The following is a 9,373-nucleotide window of genomic DNA, read 5'->3' on the forward strand; positions in this document are numbered from 1 at the left end:
ACGAATTTTCATAATAATAATTATAATATACCATGCACACTCAAGACTGTCACTTGCTAATACTACCACACGTTTTTTTTTTCTTTTTTGAGGGATCTACCACACCTGTCTTAGCCTACTATATGCCGTAGGCTTTTCCTCCCTTGCAACAATCTAAAAGACTCTACATACTACTTCTTCCGTTCCTAAATATTTGTCTTTTTAGAGATTTTAAATGGACTACCACATACGAATGTATATAGACATATTTTAGAGTGTAGATTCACTCATTTTGCTCCATATGTAGTCATTTGTTGAAATCTCTAAAAAGACAAATATTTAGGAACGGATGGAGCACTGTACTATACTCCGCATATTCATATGCCAACCAGAAAGATTCCATAGTCTTGCTAACGCTCAGTCAACTGAGACTTTGTTAAGTCTCAGTCGATGCTATATCCGTGAGATTTTACATTGAGATCCGTGTAATTTTTTTCAGTTTTTCTTTTTCTCTCTAGTATGTTATGTCACTTGACTGAGATCTAGCCACACCCTTTTAGTAAGTCAGCTGCGCGAGCTACGGCGACCTAAAAGATCCTTCAGTTTTCCCTTTCTTCAGACTTGAAGTCAGCCATGCGGCACAGCTATGCTTGATCGGTAGTGTGTGGCTAGCACGTTGTGCTTACAGACCAGCAGCATCTCTCTCCCTCTTACTACATCATCAAGATGTCCAAAAAACAAAGTTCCATGTGAAGCCTAAAAAAATGACTAGAGAATTCGCACGCCTAACTTTTCCAAGACTTCAGGCATTCTGAAAATAGTTTGTTTTACAAAATTCAGATGTTCTACGACACAGAAACTGCCTTGTGAAGCACAAACTGAGTAAGAGCATGCATGACTAAATTTTCCAGGACCTTCGACATTCAGAAGATAGTTTTTCTTTTCTTTTCAGCACATCCTCTCAGGAGCACCCGCTTTTTTTTTTTTCTCTCCACAAGCATCTGTAAGTAAGCGCCCACAACAGAAGAGATCAAAGAATGGTCAACCACTTCCCATGAAATACGCTCCTACTGATTAACCAAGACAAACTGTACAGCTGCCATTTCTGTCTCATCTTCCCCGAACTAAAGAATTTTCACCATTCCACTTTACATAAAAGATTACAATGAGTCCGTTTCAGGTTACAGCTTACAACATAACATCAGCAGTATGAAATAAGGTTACATGCAGATGCCGCTGGACCGAGTGCACAAGGGGGGGGGGGGGGGGGGGGGGGGGGGGGATCGAACGACCGGTGAACCCTACCTAGAACAGCCAGTGCTTCTTTTTGGTCTTGCGCGTCGGAAGATCTGCAAAGAGCGGATTATAAGAGGACCGCAAGGTCACGCGAACCGACATGCATACTCCGTTCCAAATGTAAGCACAAAATGATGCTATAAGTGGCAGGTGCCATCGAATCTTCGATCGAGCAAAATAGTGCTCACCTTCATTGGCATATAAGGAATTGTAGTGTACTTCGCACCAGAAGCTTAGCCAAAGCTCTGCATAAGGTAACAAGGAAATGATGAACACCAAGTATTTAGATGCTGCTATCAGAGGGCAATGTTTTAGAACGAATGATTGACACAAAAAATAACAAAGTGGTTCAAAATAAATGGGACATAAGTCTGACATGGAAAAGAATAAGTCAGCTTTGGGAAAAGTAAGATCTCAACTCTAACCTCTTGTAGGAGCGGCATCCCTGGGGACTATCTCGATCAGGCATGTGTCTCTAAACGACGTCAGCAGGCAAATTTTGGCACCAAACTGATTTAACAAATCAAAAGGTATCAGACAATTATAACTGATACATGACGCCTCCTAATATTGAAACAATTGGGTACTGGTAGCTTGGACTTCTGCCATATTCACATAAAGCGGAGCATATTACTCGGAAGAATAGCAAAGTGCCATCTGAACTAACAGAGCATGTAACTCCAAAAATGAAGCATAAGAAACATGAACCGGTGATGCATGATCATCAGGAGAAAAACAAAGTAACTAAATATAAAAAAATGATGTTGCTCGCTAATTCATATGCATGAATATCTTAGGGATGAAAATCACATTTCGTAGTGTACCAAACTCAGCCATAATAATAGAAACAATTTCAGCACAATGAGCAAAGAATTATAGGCTTATAGCTACAGAAATAAGTAAATAATATATTAATAGATTCATATTTTTCAAAGGTTACAAACATGAAAATATCTAGCTCAATCTAGAGGTACTAAATGCTGCAAGAAATAATGCAAAAACGAGATATAGTCCAAAGGTTTTTACTCATACAAAATAAACAGCCATCTTGAAAGTGTTATGTTACCCGGTCTGCAGCCGCTTGTAAGGTCACATGATCTCCCCATTCCCCAGATCTACAATATCATAAATAATATAGCTATGTGTAAGGAGATGACTAACAAACTGAACTTAAAGCATGGCAGCATCTCAAATCAACTAAGGACTGGAAGTATAGAACCTTTTCATTTTCTTCAAGTAAACCTTGTAGTCCAATGGTACATAGCCTTCATAGTGTTTCCTGAATTCCTTTAGCTAAAACACAGAGATGTTAGTACAGCATAACCGGTTATCATGAAAGTAGATAGTGATAGATGTAACTGAGATTGCAGCCTCTGTATTCACGTAATAAACACACTCTGCTAAGGCAAGAGTATACATTAGATAAAGATAGGAGGGATGATTTACCTGCTTCACTACTGCCTTCCTCACATGTCTGTGGTAATCAGGATTGCGGAATATCTGATCTGCCAGAGCTCGAAACTGTAGAGAAGACAAGCAAGAAAAAAGGGGAAAGGTTGAAGACACGGTAAAATTTCCACATGGAAGATGAGCTTAAAATAACATTTTTTGTGGGAAGAAGATATGGAAAATTAACAATACCTAAATGTAGGATTGATTCAAGGTATGTAGTAGAAATATTTTCTTAATATTTGGCTTTATAAGAACAACATACTTATTCTGTGAAACATGTCACGAACTAACCTGGCAATTCCCATCCCCTTCTATCTGATATTCAGCTAAGCCATAAGTGCCCAATCTGCCAAAAAGAAGTCGGTAAACAGACCTAACATAACACAGAGATGGTGAAAGCAATAACAAAATGCAACCATTATACCTTTCCAATAATGATTCATGGTCTATGGTTGCATTACTAAAATCGGGGATTTTCCCGTTAACTCGAGGAGTATGCTGCCAATAAGGAAGGCATCAGTAACTTAATATGAAGGCAAGTACTAGAAAGGTAAGGAACTTGGAGCATACTAATTTAGATTAGATGTAATAATAATGAATGCGGATAACATTGTTCTATACTAGACTGACCACTGCTACCAATTTCTTTTACTGAATGCTACACAGCGGCGGAGCTAGGGAATGATCTGGGGGTGGGGGCGGGGGGCATCGGCCCCCCAGAAGTTTCATTTCATGGAAATATAGTACGCACACTCATGCGTATTCGAGAAAAAAGTTTCATTTCATGGCAAACAAGTCAACGGAGAACAGATTCAAAAGGTAAATTTGAGGGAATCATTCAGAATGTAGCAAAAACAATGACAAACACACATTCAACAACTGATAGATATGTACCGGGAGTGAATCTAAGTGGGACAGCCGCTTTCCAAGGCTGCGCCCGTTGGTCTTTGCTTCCGTTAAAAGTGCACCGACGGTTCCGTCATCCTCACTCCCCTGAGTACTGGTGCTAATACTTGAGCAGGAGCTTTTACTAACTTGGTCCTGTTGTTCAGACATGCTATCTCAGAGAGAACATTGAGAATACAGGGTTCACCGTAAGCTGCAAAGAAATGAAAACAGAGTTTGGTGAAAAACGATTTGAACAGTTAAGAGCACGCATTGGTGACATCAACACAGACAACAAGCACAATCATTAAAAAAAAACTGGTGAAGAGTAGCAGAACAAGCTCATGGACGGCTTCTACGTTAGCACTACACAATACACATCACGATTAAAGCGTAGCGTACATACAGTTCCTAGGCTCCCAATACATGGAGAACAGAGATCTGAGGTGCCAAGCGCATACTGATGATCTCCAAGAGCACGAATTCCTCACAAAACTGACAGCCAATAGAGAGTAGGTGTTCACATCGCAGTCTACTACTAGCACTCCACAAAATCCTGTTTTGGCGTGCAGCACAAACAGGGGCAGACCTAGCTTGGGGCCCCGGCGTTCAGCTGAGCCCCCGACTTTATTTGGAAAATGAACTCCTACTAGGACTCCAAGTTCGCAAGATTGAAACATGCATATATACATACAGTTCAAATACGTACGTAGCACCATTTTCTAAGAAAAACATACATACAGTTCCTAGGTGCCCATTCCACGAAGAACAGAGATCTCATCTCAGATATCAGTGAGCATTTTCGGAAGCAGGAAATCCTGGTAAAGCCTGGCAGCCAATACAGAGTAGGTCCTCGCAACACAAGCTGCTACTAGCACTCCGCTAAATCCCATTCGCAGCACGCAGCAACCAAATTCGCAACAGAATGGACGAATTGGAGCATTCGTCCCGGGAAGAGCAGAAGTTTCAGATTGCCCATGGCAACGTGCCGGAAGGAAACTACTAGTAGGAACAACAATAGAAGCAGGTAGGGGTTGGTTACCGACAGCAGGAACCGGTCTGACTCCCGGATGGATCTCGGCGCGACGCCAGTCGAGCAGCTAGAGCGGAGGAGGACGGCCGACGGCTACTGAGGGGGGAAGCTCGTTCGAGGTGGCGTGCTTCGGTGGTGGGAGCGTGCGGTGGCGTGTTCGCCGGAGAGGGGTGGGATGGTGGTGGCGTGGGGATTTGAGAGAAGCGGGGGAAGCCAACCGCCGGGGAGGGGAAGAGGAGCAAGAAAGAAGGGAACAGCAAGTGCTCGAGCTCGAGGAGGGAAGGGGCATTCTTGTCTTCTTCTATTTTTTGTCGTGAATGGCGAGGCAGAGCATTTGCCGGGACAATTCTACAGTCTCGGAAAAATGCTTGTTTCTCTGGAAACGCCGGTACAGATATAGGCACAGCATAAAATACATTCGTCATTCTTTTTTCGACAAAGGGTGGATTTTATTAACTCAAAATGAAGTATCAAATGGATACAAACATAATGAACACACACCCAGCCTCTGCATAACAAAGATGCACACAGCCAACATCAACTCACACACTACTATGTTGGAAATATAAGCAATTTACTGAATGATTTTATTAACAGAAATACTAGATAAAGCACGACTAGTATAGCAGTGATAAAACAAGTCATGCGATTTGACAAAGAGAAGGTAAACAACATCTCTTGATATATGAACTGTAACTAAACACATATAGAGCAGACAGTATAGCAAGTTGCATATATGAAACAGAATCTTACATATCTAGGGCAAACACTAGAACAAGGAACTGTAGCAGGGCCTCTAATAGAAAGAGGAAGACACGTACGTGACAGCAGCAGCAGAAGCGCTGGACTTGGGGTCGGTGTCCTCGCCAGCCATGTCGTCGAGGAGGTTGTCGACGTCGGGGAAGAAGTCGTCCTATTGAAGAAATACATGGTCTTAATTTACCGCCCGTTGAAGAAATACATGATCTTAATCTACCGCCCGTTGAAGAAACATATGATCTTAATCTATTACCTATTGAAGAACCTCATGGTCTTGATAACCCGACACAGGTAGTAAAGGTAAATTCTCTCTATAGATTTGATGAAGGCGATATTCCTCACTATAAGTCTGCTAGACAATGCTTAGAAGAGTTTGATAATTTTACTGTCAAACAAGAAAACTTCAATGCTTATTTTGATAGACAATTGAAATACAATTCCGATACGCTTGAACACTTGAGTAATTATATGTCTAGAGTTAAAGGTAAACTTAAACACATTAGTAAACATGCTTTTATGGTTACCACTCAAGCAGAACAAGTACTTAAAGCTCAAAATAATTTTCTCAATGAAATGAATAGTAAGAAAAATGATTATGCTATTAAAGTGGCTACTAGAACTGGTAAGATGACTCAGGAATCTTTGTATCCTAAAGGCCACCCTAAGAGAATTGAGCAAGATTCTCAGAGAAATAATATTGATGCACCTAGTTCTTCTAAAAAGAAGAAAAAAAAATGATAGGACTTTGCATGCTTCTAGTGAATCTATTGCTGAACCACCTGAGAATTCAAATGATATCTCAATTTCTGATGCTGAAACACAATCTGGTAATGAACATGAACCTAGTGAAAATGTTAATGATGATGTTCATGATGATGCTCAACCTAGTAATGATAATGATGTAGAAATTGAACCTGCTGTTGATCTTGATAACCCACAATTAAAGAATCAACGTTATGATAAGAGAGACTTTGTTGCTAGGAAACATGGTAAAGAAAGAGAACCATGGGTTCAGAAACCCATGCCATTTCCTCCCAAACCATCCAAGAAAAAGGATGATGAGGATTTTGAGCGCTTTGCTGAAATAATTAGACCTATCTTTTTGCATATGCGATTAACTGATATGCTCAAAATGAATCCTTATGCTAAGTATATGAAAGAAATTGTCACTAATAAAAGAAAGATACCGGAAGCTGAGATTTCCACCATGCTTGCTAATTATACTTTTAAGGGTGGAATACCAAAGAAACTTGGAGATCCAGGAGTACCTACTATACCATGCTCCATTAAAAGAAATTATGTTAAAACTGCTTTATGTGATCTTGGAGCCGGTGTTAGTGTTATGCCCCTCTCTTTATATCGTAGACTTGACTTGAATAAGTTGACACCTACTGAAATATTTTTGCAAATGGCTGATAAATCAACTGCTATACCTGTCGGTATTTGTGAGGATGTTCCTGTTGTGGTTGCAAACGTTACTATTTTAACGGACTTTGTTATTCTTGATATTTCCGAGGACGATAGCATGTCTGTTATTCTTGGAAGACCTTTTTTGAATACTGCAGGGGCTGTTATTGATTGCAACAAAGGCAATGTCACTTTTCATGTTAATGGTAATGAGCATACGGTACACTTTCCTAGGAAACAACCTCAAGTTCATAGTATCAACTCTATTGGAAAAATTCCATCGATTATATTTGGAGGTTTTGAATTTCCTCTTCCTACTGTCAAGAAGAAATATGATATTCTTATTATTGGGGATGTGCATATCCCCGTTGAGGTAACATAGTGTTATTCGAAATTTCTCCGGTTCCATGATTATTCGGAATGAGTTTGTTAACAAGACTTGATCAACCTTGTTAGTAGATTCCTTTTGATGAGCATGAGATGGATGAAACTAGAAGGCACAACCTCCTGTACCCTCTTTCTACTTTCTGTTATTTAGTTGAAATAAAGTAAAAATAGTATTTTTCTGTCTGTTTTCTGATTTATCCGTGCAATATAAAAATACCCCAAAAATAAAAGTTCTCCAAATGCCCTGAAAATGGAATATGATTTTTTCTAGAATATTTGAGAATTCCTGGCACTGAGAACAGAGCAGGAGGGGCAAGCACCTGGCCACGAGGGTGGAGGGCGCGCCCTACCCCCCAGGGCGCGCCCCCTGCCTCATGGGTCCACGGTGGCCCTCCTCCACTTATTCCCGCACCCATACACTCCTTCTTCCTCCCACAAACACCAATATCCAGCTCAAGCACGAGTTCTAACTCATTTTGCTGCGATTTTCGATCTCCTTGCTCAAAGCACCTCTCACAAAACTGCTTGGGGGGATTGTTCCTTGGTATGTGACTCCTCCATTGGTCCAATTAGTTTTTGCTCTAGTGCTTTATTCATTGCAAATTTGTGCTGCCTAGGTGACCATGTTCTTGAGCTTGCATGTCAAATTTATATGGTTCAAAGTAGTTCTAATGCTTGATATAGCCTCTAGTCACTTGTAGGAGTAGTTGCTATCAATTTTGTTGAGTTTGGTTTACTTTTATTTGAAGTTACTAATTTCAGAAATTTTCAGAAAATAATGAAGAGTGAGGGGCTCATCGAGCCGAAGCTCGAAGGAAAAGCAAAGTGAAGAAGCACAGAGGCCCAAACATAATTTGCCTCGCACCGCGGAGGTCCGGCCGTGTGAATGGCCTTCCGATGATTTCTTGAGAGAAGCCGAGATTTATGATGATTTCTATTCATTGGCTGAGAATGCTGGCCTCAGCGACTTCCTCCGCGACCAACGTCATCAGTATCTCTTACTCACCAATACTTTTGTGCAAAACTTCTACTCTTTTCCTAAGGAATCACCTCCCTCAGTAGAGTTTCATTTATATGATGTTGTTAAGAAGATGCCAGTAGATGAATTTTGCGAGGTTTGCAAAATACCCTTCGAGGGTACCTTAGATGAACCACATCGCAAAGATGTGGTCGGGTTTATTGACACCATTACTGTGGGGGAAACCAGGAAGGTTTCCGATGCAAGAATCACTAGCATACATTTTCCTGTTTTACGCTACTTTGCTATATTTGCTAGTCGTTGCTTAATTGGTCGCAGAAACTGTGGAAACCTTAGTGTCCCTGATATTATCATTTTGCTCCATGGTTTATATTCCGATAACACTGTTAGTATGGGCGGTATTATTGCTAAACGGTTAAGTCTGAACCGTACTAAGGGCCCCATCTTTGGAGGTATTTATGCTTCACGCCTAGCTGCGCATTATAACATACCTATTAGGCTCTATGAGAAAGAAGAAAAATTGTTGCCCAATGCTTATTTAGATTATAAGAGTATGTTAGCGCATGACTTTATTGTTAAGAATAGGGAAGGGGAGCTTAAATACAAATTGTTCTTTGATAAACATCACCCTGAGACTATTACCTTGCCTGCTCCTTCCTTGTTTAATTTATCTGAAGGTCCGTATCTCGTTTCGTGGGCGGCCATTCAAGCCTACCGAAACCCTACAACAGCCCCGGAGCCGGAACCACAATTTGAGCCTCCACGACAGTCTGATTACTTTTGGGATCCGGAGATAACTGCCAGCCAGTGGCAGTCAGAGTCCTCTTCATCTCAATACGACCCGAGCTACACCTACAGGTATCCGCCAGGCCATCCGTGGCAATGAACCAACTTAGGCCAAAAGCCTAAGCTTGGGGGAGTATGTATTTCCCACCGATATTACATTTATGTTTACGCACACTCATTGCTAGATGTCGGTGCTCATACTTTTTCACTGTAATATCCATGCTAGTTTATTTTCCTTTTCTTGCTTTCTTCTTGTGTGTTTATTAAACCAAAAAAATAGTAATAGCTTCTAGTTAGTTACTTTTCTTGCTGTAGTCGTAGTAATTAAAAAGAAAACCCAAAAAGACTTCCCGTTCTTCTTTTGCTTGTTGGGAGCTTTCCTGTGTAAATAGTTTTTATTTTTTTTCTTT

At 40.7% G+C, this 9,373-nt stretch overlaps 1 protein-coding gene across 4 annotated transcripts; it reads right to left on the reverse strand.

Annotated features, from left to right (window-relative positions):
• Nucleotides 1–769: 769 nt before the first annotated feature.
• Nucleotides 770–4,928, reverse strand: LOC109736415 (OVARIAN TUMOR DOMAIN-containing deubiquitinating enzyme 11). Of its 4 annotated transcripts, none has more exons than XM_040392185.3 (11): nucleotides 4,655–4,928; nucleotides 3,622–3,826; nucleotides 3,152–3,225; nucleotides 3,019–3,073; nucleotides 2,722–2,796; nucleotides 2,495–2,568; nucleotides 2,342–2,390; nucleotides 1,701–1,785; nucleotides 1,464–1,520; nucleotides 1,285–1,328; nucleotides 770–980 (listed from the first exon to the last, which is right to left on the reverse strand). In XM_040392185.3, exons 2-10 carry the CDS (start codon nucleotides 3,781–3,783, stop codon nucleotides 1,285–1,287), a joined length of 675 nt encoding a protein of 224 aa, XP_040248119.1. In that variant the 5' UTR covers nucleotides 3,784–3,826; nucleotides 4,655–4,928; the 3' UTR covers nucleotides 770–980. The 4 variants fall into 4 exon arrangements, 3 of the variants coding, with proteins under 3 accessions (XP_040248119.1, XP_020151224.1, XP_020151225.1); XM_020295635.3 differs by lacking the exon at nucleotides 770–980 and adding an exon at nucleotides 1,029–1,226 and having other exon boundaries at nucleotides 1,278–1,328; XM_020295636.4 differs by lacking the exon at nucleotides 770–980 and having other exon boundaries at nucleotides 1,029–1,328; nucleotides 4,659–4,917.
• Nucleotides 4,929–9,373: the final 4,445 nt, after the last annotated feature.

Source organism: Aegilops tauschii, chromosome 6 (genome assembly GCF_002575655.3).
Source record: "Aegilops tauschii subsp. strangulata cultivar AL8/78 chromosome 6, Aet v6.0, whole genome shotgun sequence".
NCBI classification, from domain to species: Eukaryota; Viridiplantae; Streptophyta; class Magnoliopsida; order Poales; family Poaceae; genus Aegilops; species Aegilops tauschii.